General features: G+C 41.9%; 1 protein-coding gene across 1 annotated transcript in view; it reads right to left on the reverse strand.

The window, feature by feature from the left end:
* TRIO (trio Rho guanine nucleotide exchange factor) overlaps positions 1-21733 on the reverse strand; it is a gene marked incomplete in the record, with an annotated part of 1361655 nt that overhangs the window by 1217316 nt on the left and 122606 nt on the right. The window contains 1 exon segment of the mRNA XM_073630705.1: positions 21408-21522. Coding sequence (XP_073486806.1) covers positions 21408-21522 — 115 coding nt within the window.

Genomic DNA, 21733 nt, shown 5'->3' on the forward strand with positions numbered 1-21733 from the left:
AGCAATTGCACCATGCATGTGAGGTATCGCCGCGAAGGTCAGATCGAGGGCAGTAATTTTTGCAGTAGACCTCCTCTGTAAATCTAAAGTGGTAACCTGTAAAGGCTTTTAAAGGCTTTTAAAAATGTATTTATTTTGTTGCCACTGCACGTTTGTGCGCAATTTTAAAGCATGTCATGTTTGGTATCCATGTACTCGGCCTAAGATCATCTTTTTTATTTCATCAAACATTTGGGCAATATAGTGTGTTTTAGTGCATTAAAGTTTAAAAAAGTGTGTTTTTTCTCCAAAAAATGCGTTTGAAAAATCGCTGCGCAAATACTGTGTGAAAAAAAAAAAAAAAATGAAACACCCACCATTTTAATCTGTAGGGCATTTGCTTTAAAAAAATATACAATGTTTGGGGGTTCAAAGTAATTTTTTTGCAAAAAAAAATAACTTTTTCATGTAAACAATAAGTGTCAGAAAGGGCTTTGTCTTCAAGTGGTTAGAAGAGTTGGTGATGTGTGACATAAGCTTCTAAATGTTGTGCATAAAATGCCAGGACAGTTCAAAACCCCCCCAAATGACCCCATTTTGGAAAGTAGACACCCCAAGCTATTTGCTGAGAGGCATGTCGAGTCCATGGAATATTTTATATTGCGACACAAGTTGCGGGAAAGACAAATTTTTTTTTTTTTGCACAAAGTTGTCACTAAATGATATATTGCTCAAACATGCCATGGGAATATGTGAAATTACACCCCAAAATACATTCTGCTGCTTCTCCTGAGTACGGGGATACCACATGTGTGAGACTTTTTGGGAGCCTAGCCGCGTACGGGACCCCGAAAACCAAGCACCGCCTTCAGGCTTTCTAAGGGCGTGAATTTTTGATTTCACTCTTCACTGCCTATCAGTTTCGGAGGCCATGTAAAGCCCAGGTGGCACAAACCCCCCCCAAATGACCCCATTTTGGAAAGTAGACACCCAAAGCTATTTGCTGAGAGGTATAGTGAGTATTTTGCAGACCTCACTTCTTGTCACAAAGTTTGGAAAATTGAAAAAAAAAAAAAGTTTTTTCTTGTCTCTTCATTTTCAAAAACAAATGAGAGCTGCAAAATACTCACCATGCCTCTCAGCAAATAGCTTGGGGTGTCTACTTTCCAAAATGGGGTCATTTTGGGGGGTTTTGTGCCACCTGGGCATTCCATGGCCTCCGAAACTGTGATAGGCAGTGAAGAGTGAAATCAAAAATTTACACCCTTAGAAATCCTGAAGGCGGTGCTTGGTTTTCGGGGCCCCGTACGCGGCTAAGCTCCCAAAAAGTCCCACACATGTGGTATCCCCATACTCAGGAGAAGCAGCTGAATGTATTTTGGGGTGCAATTCCACATAGGCCCATGGCCTGTGTGAGCAATATATCATTTAGTGACAACTTTTTGTAAATATTTTTTTTTTTTTTTTTTTGTCATTATTCAATCACTTGGGACAAAAAAAATAAATATTCAATGGGTTCAACATGCCTCTCAGCAATTTCCTTGGGGTGTCTACTTTCCAAAATGGGGTCATTTGGGGGGGTTTTGTACTGCCCTGCCATTTTAGCACCTCAAGAAATGACATAGGCAGTCATAAACTAAAAGCTGTGTAAATTACAGAAAATGTACCCTAGTTTGTAGACGCTATAACTTTTGCGCAAACCAATAAATATATGCTTATTGACATTTTTTTTACCAAAGACATGTGGCCGAATACATTTTGGCCTAAATGTATGACTAAAATTTAGTTTATTGGATTTTTTTTATAACAAAAAGTAGAAAATATCATTTTTTTTCAAAATTTTCGGTCTTTTTCCGTTTATAGCGCAAAAAATAAAAACTGCAGAGGTGATCAAATACCATCAAAAGAAAGCTCTATTTGTGGGAAGAAAAGGACGCAAATTTCGTTTGGGTACAGCATTGCATGACCGCGCAATTAGCAGTTAAAGCGACGCAGTGCCAAATTGGAAAAAGACCTCTGGTCCTTAGGCAGCATAATGGTCCGGGGCTCAAGTGGTTAATTTTGTTGGCCTTCTTTGGACTCTCTCTAGCTCAAGCACATTTCTTCGGAAGGCTTGGTGACCAGAACTGGATGGCAAACTCCAGATGTGGCCTAACCAGAGTTTTATAAAGTGGGAGAATTATAGTTTTATCCTTGGAGTATATCCCTTTTTTTATGCCTGCTTTTGTAGCTGCAGCTTGACAGTGCATGCTGTTGCTCAATCTGTCATTTATGAGCACCCCTTGATCCTGCTCCATCTATGACTCTCCCAGAGGTTCTCCACGTAGTGAATATTTTGCATTTATGTTTTTTGCCCCCAAATGCATTACTTTACATTTTGTTAGAAAAGTTTTAAATGTTTATTGTGTGACTCTTAGAAAAACAATAACCCTGAGACTTTTCTTAAGATGACTTCTGAGCACATTATTGTATTAACTTGCTATATCGTTTGCTTTAACTAACTCCATAGTAAATTGTAGGATGATTAGGCTTAACCATATATGGTAAAACAAGACTGTACAGGAAACACTAATTAGCCAAAGTACCATTTTGTACCAGGCACGCTATCCGTTTCCTCAGCCAATAGAAGCGTTATCCCTATATTATTGTAAGTATTAGGAGGGGGATGTACATCTCTTTGTGTGATTCTTACTGCATCTTTTGGCTTGTAAGCATCATCCATTTGTGTGACACATCTGAAATAAATTGTCTGCTTTTCAATACATCTGGAGTTCAACTGATCACAAGAGAAGAGTAATCCTAACATTTTTGGTCCTTCTAGAGCCGGAACCAACAAGTGCATTTCGGGTCAGATGGTCCCAACAAAAACTTTGGTGAGTATTGGACTTCAAAGCTCACTGGGAATAAAATGTCCCCCCACTCAACGTTAGTAGTGAAGTAGGGGCGGGGGCCTGAGACCCAGATCCACTGTCTGGTTTCGAACTTTGTGATCCAGTCCTCCTGGTGTTTGAGAGGTAAGATAATTTAAATTATTCTTAATTCTCTCTAAGAGTCTTTTCTTTTCTTTCTGTTTGATTCTGGTTTAATGTGTTTTAATTGCCGACACTGGTATTGATCTATAAATATCTTGATAATCCAGTGTGCGAAGACAGACACTTGGGGACGTTGTCTAAGGTAAAAAATTTCGTCACCCGCTGTCCAGGACAGATAAAAAAAAAAAAAAAAGATTTGAGGTATACCGAACGTCAGAGGGTGATTGCCTGACGTCGTCGGAGGTGGATTGCCGACGATTTAAGCGCTATTAGTTAAGTGATCTAGAAAGATCGCAAGGCTAACTTTCTTCTGTGCGTTTAGTTTCTCCTTTCTCATGTTTAACCTTTCTGTTGATGCTGTAACCTTATTGAAAAAACAACAGTACTGCAGAGACAATTTAATTATTTTTTGATTCTCCCTATAGTGTGGGGAGTGAAGATATTTTTACTCTTCTTGTATTCCTATTGTTACCGTGGGCCGAGGGTCACTATCCCAGTGTTTTATAGGTAAATGAGACCCGACTGGCGCTGACAATGGGGAATAGTCTCTGTAAAAGAATGTTTTGTGCCTGCCTGTGAGGCTGCTGTGTTCCTAATGTGCCAAGTGGGAGACTGGAACTCCTCTTTAAGGACACAGGGCTTTATAGGGAAGTTTGGATTCAAAAGTAAACTAACTGTAAAAGTGTCAGGATTTGGTGGATAAACTTAAATTGTTAGGACCCAAAAGATCAAAAAAGGTATGGGTTGATAATAGGAGTTTAAATAACCAGCAAAAATCATTCTTCACTTCTCATGTTCTGTGGGTCTGTAAAACTGGCAGTTAGACACTGGACTTGCTGCACCCCCTCCCCTTGTGTTGTAGCCTGCTTGCTTATCAGTGACAGATTGGGAGCCGGCAGAGAAGCAGGAAACTTTGGAAAAGCTTCAAAAAATACTTGAATTGTCTTATGGCTTCGCTCTGTAATGCAGCCAACACCTTGCTAGCTGATGTATTAAGCAGATAAATATGTAAAATACCGGGTGACATTGCACTATATGGCCCATGGGGATTGGGCCGGAGCTGGCGTCTTGGATTACTGCACCGTCTCAGGTACCACTGGACAACATTGTCTGGGAGACTGTGCTATATGTGGGCCGCCTGCTTGGGGACAACCCTCGGTCGGACTCATATGAACCAAACAGTTGTAGCTGCAACTTCAGGTAAAGGTGATCCAATAGCCATATCACTGATGGGTCTAGAAAAAGAATTAGACCAAAGTAAAAAAAAAAAATAAAATATGTGCGAGAAAATCATCACAGGAAGATTAAAGTCTGCAGTTTTTTTTTTTTTTTTCCCTCACCCCCTCCCCTCGTGTGAATCTCCTCTAAGGAGGGAGTGAATTGCTCCTCGGTTTCAAATTCCTGTGTGAGAGATTGGGTCTGTAAAAAAAAATTACTCTTGACCAGCTATGACAATACAGAAGGGTTATATTGTAAATATTGAAACTGAGCGTAAAAAAAAAAAAAAAAAAAAAAAAGAAAGGTACACTGATATTGGCCACTTTATTATTTTAGCATGCCATGGTGTTAACCACTTCAGCCCCGGACCATTATGCTGCCTAAGGACCAGAGGACTTTTTCCAATTTGGCACTGCGTCGCTTTAACTGCTAATTGCACGGTCATGCAATGCTGTACCCAAACGAAATTTGCGTCCTTTTCTTCCCACAAATAGAGCTTTCTTTTGATGGTATTTGATCACCTCTGCCGTTTTTATTTTTTGCGCTATAAACGGAAAAAAAACAAAAATTTTGAAAAAAAAATGATATTTTCTACTGTTTGTTATAAAAAAAATCCAATAAACTCAATTTTAGTCATACATTTAGGCCAAAATGTATTCGGCCACATGTCTTTGGTAAAAAAAAAAAAAGTCAATAAATGTATATTTACTGGTTTGCGCAAAAGTTATAGCGTCTACAAACTAGGGTGCATTTTCTGGAATTTACACAGCTTTTAGTTTATGACTGCCTATATCATTTCTTGAGGTGCTAAAATGGCAGGGCAGTACACACCCCTCCCAAATGACCCCATTTTGGAAAGTAGACACCCCAAGGAAATTGCTGAGAGGCATGTTGAACCCATTGAATATTTATTTTTTTTGTCAAAGTGATTGAATAATGACAAAAAAAAAAAAAAAATATTTACAAAAAGTTGTGACTAAATGATATATTGCTCACACAGGCCATGGGCATATGTGGAATTGCACCCCAAAATACATTTAGCTGCTTCTCCCGAGTATGGGGATACCACATGTGTGGGACTTTTTGGGAGCCTAGCCGCGTACGGGGCCCCGAAAACCAATCACCGCCTTCAGGATTTCTAAGGGTGTAAATTTTTGATTTCACTCTTCACTGCCTATCACAGTTTCGGAGGCCATGGAATGCCCAGGTGGCACAAACCCCCCCCCCCAAATGACCCCATTTTGGAAAGTAGACACCCCAAGCTATTTGCTGAAACGCATGGTGAGTATTTTGCAGCTCATTTGATTTTGAAAATTTAGACAGACAAGAAAAAACATTTTTTTTTTCTTTTTTCAAAACTTTGTGACAAAAAGTGAGGTCTGCAAAATACTCACTATACCTCTCAGCAAATAGCTTGGGGTGTCTATGTTCCAAAATGGGGTCATTTGGGGGGGTTTTGTGCCACCTGGGCTTTCCATGGCCTCCGAAACTGTGATAGGCAGTGAAGAGTGAAATCAAAAATTTACGCCCTTAGAAAGCCTGAAGGCGGTGCTTGGTTTTCGGGGTCCCGTACGCGGCTAGGCTCCCAAAAAGTCTCACACATGTGGTATCCCCGTACTCAGGAGAAGCAGCAGAATGTATTTTGGGGTGTAATTTCACATATTCCCATGGCATGTTTGAGCAATATATCATTTAGTGACAACTTTGAAAGCCGACCGCTGGCTGAAAAGAATGATACCAAGATGATACCTAAACCTGCAGGCATCATTCTGGTATAACCACTCAAAGTCGTGAATGGCGTACCTGAAGACAAAAAAATGGTTAACAATAAAACACAGTAAATGGTAAAGTATAAAAAATTGCATACCTGAAAAGCAAACATGATAAAACATAATAGCAATAAAACATTGCAGAATAGAGTACAGTAAAAAAGAGCAGAACAATAGAGAGAGAAGAGAGAGAGAGAGAGAGAGAGAGAGAGAACAATAAAACAACTATTTTTTTATTGTATATATTTTTTTTGTGTTTTTTTTACACTTTTTTGTAACTAACTTTTATAACTGTAACCGGTTCCAGGTTTGGGTCTCTCAAAATGCGATGGCATCTTGGGAGACCCTGTGAAAGTGTGCCTAGTCTGTGCAATGCTGTACCCTACGCTAATACTCAACTAGTGAATGGTAGCGTTCAAAACATTCACCAATGCAAAGACCAGGATTGTCAGGACAGGAGGGACAATAATAGCGGGTGTCACGCCTATATCTGCGCTTTCTACAGACACATCTTTTTTGGGGGGGTTCGCTGGGTAGGGGTACTCGGGAGGACATAAAGAAAATGCCTCTCATGCAGCCGACTGCATTTGGTTGGGTATGTGAATGGGGGAAGTACGGGTGCTGCAGAAGTGGTGGGTTCCCAATTAGGATTGGCGAATGCAGCAGGAAGGGCACTGTGGGCACGACGGGCCTGTGTTTGTCTTCTTCTTGGTGGCAGCGGGACACTACTTGTGCTTGCCACCTCACCAGCTTGAACTGCACTTATGGGACTCGCCACGTCACCAAGTGTTACTGCAGTGCTGGTTTGACAACGACCGGGGTGTACTAGGCCGCTGGTGCTTGCCAGTTCACCAAAACGCTACCAAAAAAACTGTTAGCGATCGCAGGGATCAGGCCTGACTCTGCGAACGCTGCAGTTATGCGTTTTGTGTTTTGTAAGTGACAGTGATCGATCGATACTGCACTTGGGTGGGCTGGGCCGGGCGGAGGGACAAAACGCAGATGCTAGCAGGTATCTGGGCTGATCCCGCTAACACTGCGTTTTTGGGAACCCTAAACTGCTGGGGACGCTAGTATAGATCTGATCGGATCAGATATTGATCCGTACAGATATTATACCACTAAGGGAGGTGTATGCTACGTGCGTGGGTGTTAGCGGTACTGACGCTAATCTGACACTGCCTGGGGCGACGCATATCGCCGCCGGGCGATCAGGGGGCTAAACCTTTATTCGGTAATAAACGGCGGGTGCCCTGACACTATAAAAAATAAACGAACTAACCAGCGTCACCCGTAATGGTTACACGGTGATCAGTGGTGAAAGGGTTAACTAGGGGGCAATCAAGGGGTTAAAACATTAGGTAATATATTGGGGTCCCTGTCGCTATAAAACGCTGACAGCGAACCTAAATATTTACCTCCCTAACTAGCGTCACCAGTGACACTAATACAGCGATCAGAAAAATGATCGCTTAGCGACACTGGCGACGGGGGGTGATCAAGGGGTTAAAACTTTATTAGGGGGGGTTAGTGGGGTACCCTAGACCTAAAAGGGGGATAACAGTAACTGTCCTACCATACTAACTGTCACAAACTGACACCATGCAGTAAGCAGAGAAAAAAAAAAAAAAAAAACTGCTGCTTGGTGTCAGTGTGACGGGGGGGGGGGGAGATCGGGGGACAAAGGGGGGTGTTTTGTGTGCCTGGCATGTTCTACTGTGTGTGTGTGTGTGTTTGGTGCACTCACATTTAAGTCTTCTCTCCTCGGCACCGGAATGGAAAATATCAAGCCGAGGAGAGAGGACATCATTTCCTTTGCTGCTGTTTAGCATACAGCAGCATAGGAATGATCCGATTGGCCGGCGGCGATCGCGAGGGGGGGGCCACGAACGGATGGTCTCCCCCTCATCTCCGATCGCCGCTGGACAAAAGGGGACCGCCTCGGGCACCGGGGGGGGGGGGGGGGTCCGATCGGACCCCCCGCCCGCGGGAGGCAGATCACGTACATATATGTGATACTGCCTGCCCGTGCCACCTTGCCGACGTACATTGGCGTGAGGCGGTCCTTAAGTGGTTAAAGGAAGCACATGGCAGAAATTGTTGATGGTTTTAAAGAGGTAGATAAGAAACATGAAAGTGAACAGAAGGTTATAGAATTATTATCAAGTGGCTTGATGAATGTGAGAAAAGGAAAGGCTGAGAATGTTTTGATTACTTTAAATGTGTCCAGTCCAGAGACAGTATGTGACTGAGTGCTAATTTTACTGCACCAAGGAAATAGGGCTTTGAATGGGCTTTGCTAAGAGAAGTGTGCAGTAGTTTTGAAGCCCAGAGAGAGGAGAGAAGGGAATACAACAGACTTGATGCTTTTCAATTAAAAAAAAAAAAAAAAAAATGGTCAAGAAGCGGTTTCTCAGAAACAAGAAAATGCAGATTGCCTGACAGACATAGCAGAAGAGAGAGGGAGATGATGATGGATGACTAGTAGGGCAGCATTAACCCTTTGAGCACACAGAGGTTAATTTGTGCATCTGGGAAAATATTAGGATTTTCGGTGGGAAAGAAAGCCCGAATAATAGTCTTAAAGTAAATATTTCTTGGATATGTTACTTTTAGAACTCCCAGATTTTCAACTGTTAAGTGTTAATGATGCAATGCTGTTTATATTTGGGAACATTTATAAAGTTAAAAGGCTAAGTTCTGAATCAGAATATGTGTTTGGATTAAATAAAAAAAAAAATGTTTTGGGACCAGAGAATAAGGGGAACAATATAAAAAGGGGTTCATGTCTTATTTACTTCTGCTAAAATATCGGGGTCTGAGAAAAATATTTTTATATAGATATAGAATATATATATGTCAAATAACGTAAATGTCGCTAGGAAACATTTTATGTCTGCATACTTGGTGGACTTATGGACTTATATTTGAATAAATGAAAGAATATTGTTTTTAACAACTCCAAAGTAAGGAAGGCTTTCTTTGGTAGTTTGATCTGTGATCCTGTGCTCATTCATGTTAGATAAAGAGTATCCATTTTCCCCAACCCCAATTCAAGTGCAGATATGACACCCCCGCCCCCCCCTCCTCCTTCTACACAACTGAAGAATGAGGAGAGTTCCTTTTTATGGGGTGGGTGTCTAGTGATTACATGAATGGGTAAAAAATTGAACTTTTAGAGGCATTTTATTGTTTATAGCATTAAATTAAGGTATGAAATAATGCAGACTACACAGTCCTTGATTGGACTTCCGGCCGGATGTGATCAGGGCAGCACACCTCCCTCCACAGCTCCGTTACTCCTGACAAATCTCCGGGACTTTGGAGCACTTTTCACCGGCCTGAGCTGCACAAAACCACCACAGGTACACAGGGGAAGGTGCGCTGAATCCAGGGATGCCATCGTCGGCTCAAAAGAAGCCAGTAAAGCCTCCCACGGACCACAGACAGACCCGCTCCGTAAAGGACACATCTCCTGGCCCCGCCCCCGCCATCTTGGCTTCTTCTCCACAGAAGCAACGTGCAAAAGCAGCAGCAGATAAGATGGCACAGGCCAAAATAGCAGAGGAGACAGCTCCGGCGCCCGATCTAAACCCTGCAGTGGACACAGAAGCGATCACACGGCCGATTCTGGAGGCAATCAGCACTAGCAAGGCAGAACTCATGGGGAGAATAGACCATCTATCCTCTGAGTGTAATTTAATAAGACATGATTTGGATAAGATTCGGGGCCACCTGACAACAGTGGAGACGCGTATCTCAGATGTAGAAGACACGTCCCAAGATCATGGTGCTCAGCTTGCTGAACTGAGAGATCAGGTTAGGGCACTGCAGCATAAAGCCACAGATGCTGAAGTCCGTCAGAGACGGAACAACATTAGGGTGGTGGGCCTTCCGGAAGGATCCGAAGGAGACAAGCCTGCTCAAGTCGCTGAACTTTTCTTTAAACAGCTGCTGTCCATACAAGAAATGCCCCCCACATACGTTGTGGAACGAGCCCGCAGGGTTCCTACTGGTAACAGACCTCCAGGTGCCTTTCCTCGGCCTTTCCTGGTCAGATTCCTGAACTTCCGCGAGACATGCTCCTGACACAGGCCAGGAAACTACAGGATCTGCGACATGAATACACCAAGGTGATGCTATTTCCTGATTTTTCAGCAGCTACGCAACAGAAAAGGCGATCGTTCAATGAAGTCCGAAGGCGACTTAGAGAAAAAGAAGTTAAGTACAGCATGCTTTACCCCAGCAAGCTTCGGGTTCAACACAAGGGGATGGTAAAGTTTTTTGAGCACCCGAAAGAAGCGTGTGACTGGATGGACAGGGAACTTTGAGTCTCTACAGCATGTCCACAGATCAGTACTGGAGGCTGGTAAACTTTATTTTTCCTTTTTTTCCTGTTTTTTTTATCCTTTTTTCATGATTAATTCTAATGAGCTGCTCTAGTAACATGGGCATGTGCTGCAGTGTGTTAGGGATATCACCCTGACAGTTTTTCCTGTTTTGGGTTCTCAATTTTTTTTTTTTTTTCTCTTCCTTGGATGAGGAGTTTTTCTTTTTTATTGTTCATTACTTACCGACACGCTACAAGGCTCCCTGTGGGGCAAGAGCAGATTTTCCCTGTACTTTTTTAAAGGTTACAGGCCCCTGTTACTTCGAACCCGCCCCTTCAGAGATAACTGATGGTGCAGCTCTCTTTCACAGGTCATGTGAAGCTCCACAGTCTTTTTTTTTTTTTTTTTTTTTTTTTTGGAATGGAGCAAATGGAGGTGAAAAGAAGATACAAGGAACTGCCGAACTTTAGATTACAGCGGCGGGAATTCACCGCAATTTTTTTGTTTTTCTGTTTAGGGATGAAGTTACATACCGATCGTTTTTTGTTTGTTTTTGGTATGAAGGCAAGGGTGGGAAGTTCTGGAACCACAGCGCGACCTAGGGTTTTTAATATAGTAAATGTTATTGCAGTAGCTAAAATATGCATAGTGTATAGGGTTGACTACTCACTACGGAAGAACAGATGGTTTAAATTCAAATATATAAAAAATAATGGCTAATGATATAAGGATTGTGTCTTGGAATGTTCGAGGCCTTAATCACAAATTAAAAAGGGCCTCAGTATTCCAATATCTTAAGCACACCCGACCGCATGTTGTACTCCTACAAGAGACGCACCTGGATGGCAGTAGAATACTTTCACTGCGAAAACCGTGGATCCAAAGGGCCTTTCATTCGACATACTCCACCTTTGCAAGAGGTTTGTCTATTCTAATCAGTAAAACTATACCTTGCACGATTCACCAGGTGATCTCTGATACGGGAGGAAGATATGTGGCGGTTGTTTTGGATCTATGTCAAAAAACCATTGTGCTGGTGAATATCTATGTACCTCCTCCATTTCAGGCTAAAATGTTATATGATCTGTTAAATAAAATAGCACCGTTTGCTCATCTCCCTGTGGTATTGTTGGGGGACTTCAACGCAGTTCTTGATGCGGCGTTGGATACTTCCAACCCAGCTAGGCGAAGCTCTGTTGATCTTAATGGCTGGAAATCGGTAGCGGACCTCACGGAACTGTGGCGCTGGAAACATCCAACTGTCACTAGCTTTTCACATGTGTCGATAACCCACAGGTCCTCGGCTAGGATTGACCTAGCATTTGGAAACAACCTAATGTTGCCTTTTGTGAAAGACATATCATATTTAGCAGGAGGCCTGACTGATCACAACCCTCTTGAGGTAATTCTGACCTTTGTATCAGGAAAAACAGGGGGGGAATATGGCGCCTGTCACCTGGTTGGCTGCAAAATGAACAAGTTGCTGCTCAGCTGACAGGAGCCATGCAGTCATATTGGTCGCTTAATGTTGATTCGGCGAACCCTCCACTGGTATGGGACGCCTTCAAGGCAGTGACCCGGGGGGAATGCATATCGGCAGTAAAGGCGGCACGGAAACATGACAGAGAAGAGATTGAGCTTCTACACCATAGAGAACGGGAATGTGCGAGAGCTCATGCAGAGAACCCTACTAGGGCCTCATATGAAGCCTTGCTGGAGGCGAGACGCTCCTTATCTATTTTTTTCACAGGTCAGGCTCGAGCAGACATGACAAAAAGGCCTCAAACTGTTTTTACAGAGGGAGACAAAAATGGCAAACTACTGGCCATGTTAGTCGCTGACTACCACCCACTTACAAATATCCCGATTATTAGAAATCAGAGAGGAGACCTAATTACTGAACCCAAGAGTATAATGCAGGAATTTGTCAGTTTTTTTGCATCTCTTTATTCCCCAATACCTTCTTATGAAACTGCAGACTTAGACTCCCTTTCAGTGGACTTATCTATACCTAAACTCTCGGACGATGACATAAATAACCTTGAAGGGAAAATCACAATTAAAGAAATTGAGAAAGCGATATTCTCGTTCCCCCCCAACAAAGCTCCTGGACCTGACGGTTTCCCTGATGATTTTTATAAGGCTAATGTTGAAGTTTTGGCCCCTAGAATTAACCTACTCCTAGATTATTGCCATGAACACGATACTTTACCTGACTCTATGTTAGAGGCATATATGGTTCTTCTTTTGAAACCAGGGAAAGACCCGAAGGACTGTGCATCATACCGACCTATAGCTTTACTAAATACGGACTTGAAAATTCTGACTAAGATTTTGGCCCTTAGACTGTCTACGGTACTCCCATCTATTGTAAACATCGACCAGACAGGTTTTATGCCGGGGAAATCAACTGACACAAATTTAAGAAGACTTTTCACCCATTTACAATTGCAGTCGAGGAACGCTAACTCCAGAGTTGTGGTCTCTATTGATTTTGAAAAGGCCTTTGACTCTGTAGATTGGAGGTTTATGTTTAAGGTCTTAGAGATTATGGGATTTGGCCCAAACTTTAGGAAATAGGTTGCCATGTTATAAAGAAGTCCGAAAGCGGCTGTTCGGCTAGGATCATCCATTTCAGATTTCTTTGTGGTGGGAAGGGGGACACGGCAGGGTTGCCCGCTTTCACCTTTTTTGTTTGCTCTCGCCCTGGAGCCTCTGGCAGTAGCGCTTAGATCCTTAAATTGTATCAAATCTATACGAGTGGGAACGATAGATGAGTCTCTGGCGTTATACGCTGACGATATGCTATTGTTCCTTGACGACCCGGAAGAATCCCTAAGAGCGGCATTGGAAATTATCAATCTTTTTGCTACTTTCTCCAGGTTAAGAGTAAACTGGAGTAAATCGTCCATTTTACTAATAGATGAAGGGGCCAAGGCAAGGGTAGATCCTAGTTTGCCGCTGCAGTGGGTAACGACTATTAAATATTTAGGGGTACAAATTACAGCGAATGTTCAGGAATACGTGTCCCTGAATTTGCTGCCATTGTTAACATCCCTACAGCAAAAGATTCGAACAATCCCTACAGCAAAAGATTCGAACATGGACCAAACTCCCACTGTCCCTTATAGGTCGCATTAGTTTAATCAAAATGAAATTCCTCCCTGTCATCTTATATTTTCTGCGACATGCACCCATTTGGATTCCGAAGACGTATTTTCGGAAGCTGGATAGCATCATCTCATCTTTTATATGGGCTCCGAAGCCTCCAAGAATAGGCCTTAGAGTCCTGCAGGAACCGGGGGATCAAGGGGGTCTGGCACTGCCTGATTGGCAAAAATACTATTTAGCAGGACAAATGGTATTCGCCCGTAGATGGTTGATAGCTGAGGATGGGGATGCGGCCACGGTGTTGGAAGCGGCCCAACTCGGATCGTATGAAAGTGTTAGGTTTGCCCTGTTTAGAGGTTCTAGGTCTGAACTGCCCCTGACGCTGACAATGAAGGCCACTATTAAAGCGTGGATGACCGCGGTGAAACTAGCATGCCCTAGTTATGGGGGGATTTCGCCTTCAACCTCGATTTGGATGAATCCAACCCTGCCACAATTCTACAATCTACCAGATCCTATGATTTGGGCGGTAAAAGGAATAAAGACATTAAGAGACATAACATCTTTTGGAGAGTTATTGACCTTTTCTCAACTACAGTCGAGGCATGATCTTCCAAATACATACCTATTTAGATTTTTACAAGTTAGACATGCATTTCAGGAGCAATTTAGAGAACTGAGGGTAGAGTCTTTGCCCTCATCTCTTGAATCGCTATTGGCGGATGGAGATCTGGTCAAACCTCTCTCAGTGGCCTATAAAGAATTCTTTAAGTTAACCCCACCAGCAGTTACCAAACGCAGAGAGAGATGGGAGATGGAGGTTCCAGAAATACAAGGGGAAGACTGGGATGAACTATGGATTCAACCATTTAGGCACCTGGTATCTGCCAGAGATAGGCTGATCCAGTTCAAATTCCTGCACAGAAGCTATCTTACTCCAGCTAGGCTAAATAAGATCTTCCCTACAGTTTCGGCAGAGTGTTGGAGATGCTCTCATTTAACCGCAGATGCAGATGACATTTTTTGGCGTTGTCCAAAGATCCAGGAATTTTGGACTGATATTACTTCCTGTATCACGGAATTGATATCAGTACCAATCCCGATGAATATTGAGGTCTGTCTGTTGGGCCTAGTGGACGATATAGTACCAACACGTGCCATGCGAACACTGTTGAATATACTTCTGTTTTACGGTAGAAAAGCTATCTTGTTGGCCTGGAAAAAGCCAGAAGCACCGACTATTTCAGCCTGGAAGGGCCTGGTGAACTCCATGCTTCCCTTTTACAAGGCAACAGATGAGTCTAGGGGGTGTGTAAAGAAATTTGATAGAGTGTGGCAAGCATGGTATAAGTCTAACACCACGGTGGGATAAGGGAGGAGGTACCGTGCTGACAAAAAGTGATATATTTGGATGAAGGCACTTCTCATAGAGATCTCAATGAGTATCGATAATTAAATTCAGAAGGTAGAGGTTCATGATATATATAAGCAAGTAAAATAGCACAAGCTTTTGATGTAGGCTACACCAGTGATCCTGAAATTCTTGGCGAGCTGTGGTTCGTGGGTGGGGGGAGGGGGGAACCAGGGGGGCACTGGGAAATTCTTGTAGTTAGTAGATCTTTGTTAGATAGGCATAGGTCATGTTTGACCAAACAGGGACGTTGTCTTATTGGACACGTCCGTAATGTTGTATGATTTTCTATGCTGATAAAATCAATAAAAAGAATTTAAAAAAAAAAAAAAAAAGACTACACAGTCCTTAGAGACAAAGAAAAAAAATGATGTCCTTCCTGGGTATGACAAATTAATGTAGAGCGTGGATTCCCGGATATTCCATGTTGACGGCCCCGTTGGTTCAGGCAATACATGGGAGCCCTATGGCGCCCCAGAATGCTTTAGAATGGAGTGAGGAAATAGACAGCCTTTACTGACCTAAAACAAGTCCTTTCTAGTTCATCAGTGCTAGCCTTACCAAACTATGACAAACCTTTCGAACAAACAGTAGAATCAAGGGAAGGTTACATGACATCAGTACTTACACAGTCACATGGTGGGCGCCAGAGGCCGACTGCTTACTATTCTACAAAATTAGACAGTGTAACTAGAGCACTTCCACCCTGTGTACAGGCAGTGGTAGCTGCAGCAGAAGCAGTTAAAGCGGGGTTCCACCCAAATTTTGAACAATATCTGTATGTATTCTCTTCCTTGCCTAGATGCTGACATGCCGTTTAAAAAAATTTAAATCGCCGTAATTACCTTTTATTTTTCTATTCTTCTTTGCACTTCCTGGTTCTCCTCCCGTGGAAGTAGGCGTGTTTCTAGCCTCTCCCAGACTCCTGGGAGCTAGTCTCAGGCTTCCCAGGATGCCACTGAGCATGTGCGGGAACGAGCGGTGAATGCTGGGAGCACAGCATTCACCACATCCAGGAAATAAATGCTTGTGGGCTTCAAATGCCCACAATGAAGATGGAAACCGCCTGCAGTGAATAATATAAGTTATTCTTTCCGACGAAATCTGACACAGGCGGACATATTACACACAATATGTGAGTATGTAATGCTGAGAAGAAAAGTTTGTGAATGAACTCAAAAAAAAAAAAACGATAGATAGGTGGACCCCCCGCTTTAAAGCCTCAGTATCTATAGTGCTATATCACCCGCTGATACTTAAAGTACCACATGCAGTATCTGTTATCCTTTTACAACAAAAGATATCACATTTGAGCCCAGCACGACAACTTTCCTGTATGACAATACTCTTGACACAACCTCACTTAACAATACAGAGATGTACTACATTAAACCCATCCAACTAATACCACTTTCTACTGATGGTCATAAACATGACTGTACTGGTGCCATCGTTGAAAAGGTACTGCCACGGAGTGATTTGAAACATGTACCGTTATCTAACCCTGACATGACACTTTTTGTTGATGGCTCCAGTAAGAAAAATCCAGATGGCACACATGCAACTGGTTATGCAGTAGTGATATAGGATGAAATTTTGGAAGCCAGGCCATTATTAAAATATTATTTAGTATAAGTAGTAGAATTTGAAGCACTGACATGTATACTATCAAAAGGAAATCTATAGAGATAGATTATACAGTCCTCACTGATATGCAGCAGAATGCACCCCCCCCCCCCCCCCCCCCAAGGGAGAAACAATATTGGAAAACAAAAAGGCTGCACAAGTATAGATAACATCTACATGTCACCTAATTTAAAACCGGTATTGCCAAAATCCTTATTTAGGTATGCAGCAGTATTGACACATGGAGTAACACGTGTCAAACAGGGGGATGACTGAGATGTTAAATAAGGTATGTAAAGCCTATAGCTTCACTAACTACTAAAAAACGTTTTCCTCTCAATGGATTATATGTGCAAGATACAATGCTTAGGGAGGCTTAAGACTACAGAAAGGGAAGTTTCCCACACCGCAATATCCATTCCAACACATTTGCATGGATTTTATTGAATTGGACAAATGTGAAAGGAAGAAATATTGTTTGCTAATCATAGACACCCTGACCAAATGGGTGGAGATATTCCCGACAGGAAGTGCAGATGCACAGACAGTGATAATGGACCCTATTTTGTAAATAAAACTATACAACATTTGACAGAAGTGATGGGAATTCAAGTGAAATACCATTGTGCCTATCATTCCCAATCAGCTGGATTGGTGGAAAGACATAATGGCATTCTAAAAAGCAAACTGAGGAAAGCTATGGAAGAAACAGGTAAAAATTGGATGTACTGCCCACTAGTAGCTGTGACCAGTATGCATATCACACCCACAAAAGGTTTAAGCCCATTTGAAATGATACATGGAAGGCCATATAAGATACCCTTACAACCAAATGAAACACCTACTGAGGAATCTGAGCACACACTAGCAGAATACATGTCTAGGCTGTTAAGACAAAGACGTACTAATGATTTTTGTTTTGTCCTAGAAGGTCCAATTCGAGTAGATGAAAAGGTGCATGTGGGAGATTGGGTCTTAACAAAAAGTAATAAGAAAAAGCAGTGGTACTCAAGGTGGGATGGTCCTTTCAAAGTCCTCCTAACTACCCCTACTGCGATAAGGATTGCAGTGAGGTCTACCTGGATTCACCAGTCCCATTGCAAAAAGGTTTTACAGGTAGAATAGGGCCAGTAGGCTGCAAGAGGTTCAGAAAATCCGGCCACAAAAAGGGAGGTCTCACACAAGGTAGGACTTGTCTCAAACCGGGGAAGTCTCCCTCCCCTTCCAACTCCCCTATCCTATCCGCTGGAACTCTGCAGCTGGTTAGGATAAAAAGGGACAGTAATTATCCTTGGGTTACTGTTGACTCTAGGAGAGGCATCCATAAGAGGATTATGGAAGAGCAGAGGAACCTTTGGGTTGGGAAATAACAGGAAAAATATTGAATCTAACCTTTATAGAGGGAATAACTAGCACTATACTGGTAGACTTCTGTCAGATTGCAGATTGTGGGGATACAACTGGCGCTAGAGGAATTTTATGAGCAGATAAATACATTTGCTGGCTCTGGAATAGGGCAGGATGTCAAGCATGGAATCAGGCCCTGTGGACCAGTGTATTAAGATTGGGGGTATAATCTACCAGGGCCTAAAAAGAGTGGAATAGGAAAGACTCATAATTACTGAAGCGGCCCACTCCCCCTGCACACATAGTAAGAAGTGTAAACAATTATTGATAACATTAAAGGAGCTGAGGAAGGAAGATCAGTGGTTGTACTCTATGGGAGCATGGGTGTGAGGAACTGACCCCTCAGGCAATTTTTTCCTCAAGGTATTAACACCTAATAAAACCAGACAACAGGAAAAAGCAGACAAGGGAAAGAAGAAGGAAATACTAGAATAGAAGTTCTGAGTAAAACTATAAGATTTACTAACCTAACAGTAGAAGATGACATAGCTTTGGAGACAGGATACCAAGAAAAAAAATGAGTGGTTAGAATGGTTGAGGTACACGGTTAAAACTTTAAAAAAGGAAAACCGTTTAGTTTGTGCCAGACTACATTTAGCAACTATTCCTTTTCCTCTAGATCACAAAACAGATCCAGGTGGTTTAAAATGTATGTTGTGATTGTATAATAAGAGCTATAAACCTGAAACAAATTCTACCTGGCACATGTTGAGTTTGTGGTTTCCCCTAGTACAGAGACCTCAGACACCTCCAGATACCTCCAGCGGTTACTGCTTATCCGGGAACTTTACTTGTTTTGCACTCCCAGGGAACCGTAGCGGGGTAGATCTTGAGTCACTGCCCGATGACTACTGTGTGGAGAGGATTAACATGAGCAATGGTGACTGGGTTGAACATGACATTCAGAGAGCTAATGTCTGGTGGATGTGTGGGGATAAGAAACTGTGAGCTAGGATACTGGCCAGTGCCCGAGGGAATTGTGCTATAGTCCAGCTGGATCCTGTCAGAACACCCGTGGACTAAGAGTCACCAACGGCATTGGAGGGACACCTCTCCCATAGGGTCATTTGACTCTCGGATCTACATAGATGAGCGCGGGGTGCTGGATGAGTTTAGGGCCAGGAATCAGGTGACAGCTGGGTTTGAGTCTCTTCTCTGGTGGGTGACTATAGATAAAAATGTTGACTGAATATATATATATATATATATATATATATATATATATATATATATATATATATTTATACACACACACATACACACACACACACACACATATATACTATAACTAACAACGATTTGTAAACTATACTAGGGATGATGTGAAGGGCCTAGCAGAACAGTTGGCCACCACATCTCTAATGGCATGGCAGAACCAAATGGCCTTAGATATGGTCCTAGTTGAAAGAGGAGGGGTATGCAAAATGTTTGGTAGCATGTGTTGCACCTTTATCTCTAACAATACAGCTCCTGGAGGGACCGCGACCAGAGCCTTGGAAGGACCGACTGCTCTATCAAATTAGCGGAAAACTCAGGTATTAATGATCCATTTACAAACTGGCTTGAAGGATGGGTTCAGTAAGTGGACTGGATTTATCACATCATGTTTGATCTCAATTGCTGTGGCTTTGGCCGTTTTGGTCACTTGTGGATGCTGCTGCATTCCCTGTATTCGAGGACTTTCACAAAAACTGACTGAAACCGCAGTCTCAAGAACGATGTATCAAGCCCTTCCTACCTCTGAGGAGACCTAAGTGGACATTGAAGCTCAACTTAATGACATACAGACCGAAAGTGTAGAACACTGGCACTATCATCGAAATGTGTTGAGATAAAATAGTCACACAAGAGGAGGGAATGTTAAGTTTTAAATGTTTATTGTGTGACTATTAGAAAAACAATAATCCTGAGACTTTTCTTAAGATGACATCTGAGCACATTGTTGTATTAACTTTCGATATCGTTTGCTTTAACTAACTCCATAGTAAGTTGTAGGATGATTAGGCTTAATCATATATGGTAAAACAAGACTGTACAGGAAACACTAGCCAAATTTAGTACCATTTTGTACCAGACACACTATCTGTGTTTCCTCAGCCAATAGAAGCGTTATCCCTATATTATTGTAGGTATTAGGAGAGGGATGTACATCTCTTTGTGTGATTCTTACTGCATCTTTTGGCTTGTAAGCATCATCCATTTGTGTGACACATCTGAAATAAACTGTCTGCTTTTCAGTACATCTGGAGTTCGACTGATCACAAGAGAAGAGTAATCCTAACACATTTCTTCACATTAAACCTCATTTGCCATTTGTCTGCCCACTCCTTTATTTTATTCAGGTCATTCTGCAAAATTTCCTGTCCTGATGCAAGTCTATTACTATGCTTATCTTTGTGTCATCTGCAAAAACTGAGACAGAACTAGTTATCTCATACTCTATTATATATATGAATATACTGAATAGAATTGGCCCCATGACAGAACCTTGGGGTACCCCACTCACCACGCCAGACCAATTGGAATACATGTTACTTATGACCATCCTTTGGACCCGTCCCTGTAACCAGTTTTTTACCCAAGAACAGCCCCTTTGGTCCAAGCCTGCAGACCTCAGCTTGTAAATTAAGCTTTTATGGGGGGACTATATCAAATGCTTTTGCCAAGTCCAGATACACATCCACATGCCTTCCCCTATCTAGATGGCAGCTAACTTCCTCATAGAATGTTAGCAGATTTTTATTTTTATTTTATGCTGTGCTACATGGGTGAGGATGTCCAATGTTAGTTCACCTTTAACATTTTTTCAGTAAAGATAAACAGTTTAATATTTAACAAAGTAAAGTATGAATAGCCATTTTTCAAGTTTTGCATAGAGTAGGGAAGGGTTAAAACTGTCAGTTTACTTTTTGCAATTTATGTGCTTTGGGGATGTTTCCCTTCACTTGCTGTCCCAGAAACCAGAAAAACTTTAGAGGAAAGCATCAAATGTTTGGGGAAATCCCCTCTAGTCAGCTGTTGCCAGAACAAGTGTCCCTGCTGGAAAATTTGCCCTTACCTTTGGTACTAAGAACTCCTCTAAAATTTTGGATCTCCCCTCACATTCTGTGACAACAGTCATCAGAACACCCCCACACCATCCAAAACTGGAAAATAAAGTTTCTCTTTTTAATTAAAATTTTTTTTTTTATATACACTAAATGTGGCTGCCATTTTTGCCTTGAAGTCAATGAGATGCAATTTTGCTTTGAAGTCAATAGAGGGCATTTTTATTGACGTCAATAGGGAGCATGATTTTGCATTAACGTCACTAGGACGCAGGATGCCATCATGAGCACTTTTTTTTTTAATCAGCAAAATGAAGATAACCCTATTTTAGGCTCATAATTCTTCGGCAGCTGATATATTGGTGCATCCCTAATATTAATGTCATTTTCCACACACTACAAATTTGAGAAATAAATTATTTGAGAAGTTATAGCTTTGATAGTAATAAAACAAAAAAAAATAAATAAAATCTAACCTAGGTATGCAAGCCAGATATGATATGAGCCTTCTGAGATCCTCTTGTCTTATTCTGTCATGATTGGTTCGAGCTGGAAATGTTAAAATTGGACCCCCTCGTTTATCTCTGCCTCCTGAAAGACAACATTTTTGTAAGTAAAAATAGAATTCAAAATTACATTTACAAGTAGCCAAGAATCTTTCATGGCAGCACTACTTCGACAAGTTTTCCCAACATTGATCGGGAATTTCCTTTTTTGCACACCTAAAATAATTTTAAAATGTACATTTGTGTCATGAAGATTACCTAAAACCCCCAAAACAAGACGACATTTTCTGGAAGCA

The sequence above is a fragment of the Aquarana catesbeiana genome, linkage group LG05 (assembly GCF_042186555.1).
Source record: "Aquarana catesbeiana isolate 2022-GZ linkage group LG05, ASM4218655v1, whole genome shotgun sequence".
In the NCBI taxonomy this organism is placed as follows: domain Eukaryota; kingdom Metazoa; phylum Chordata; class Amphibia; order Anura; family Ranidae; genus Aquarana; species Aquarana catesbeiana.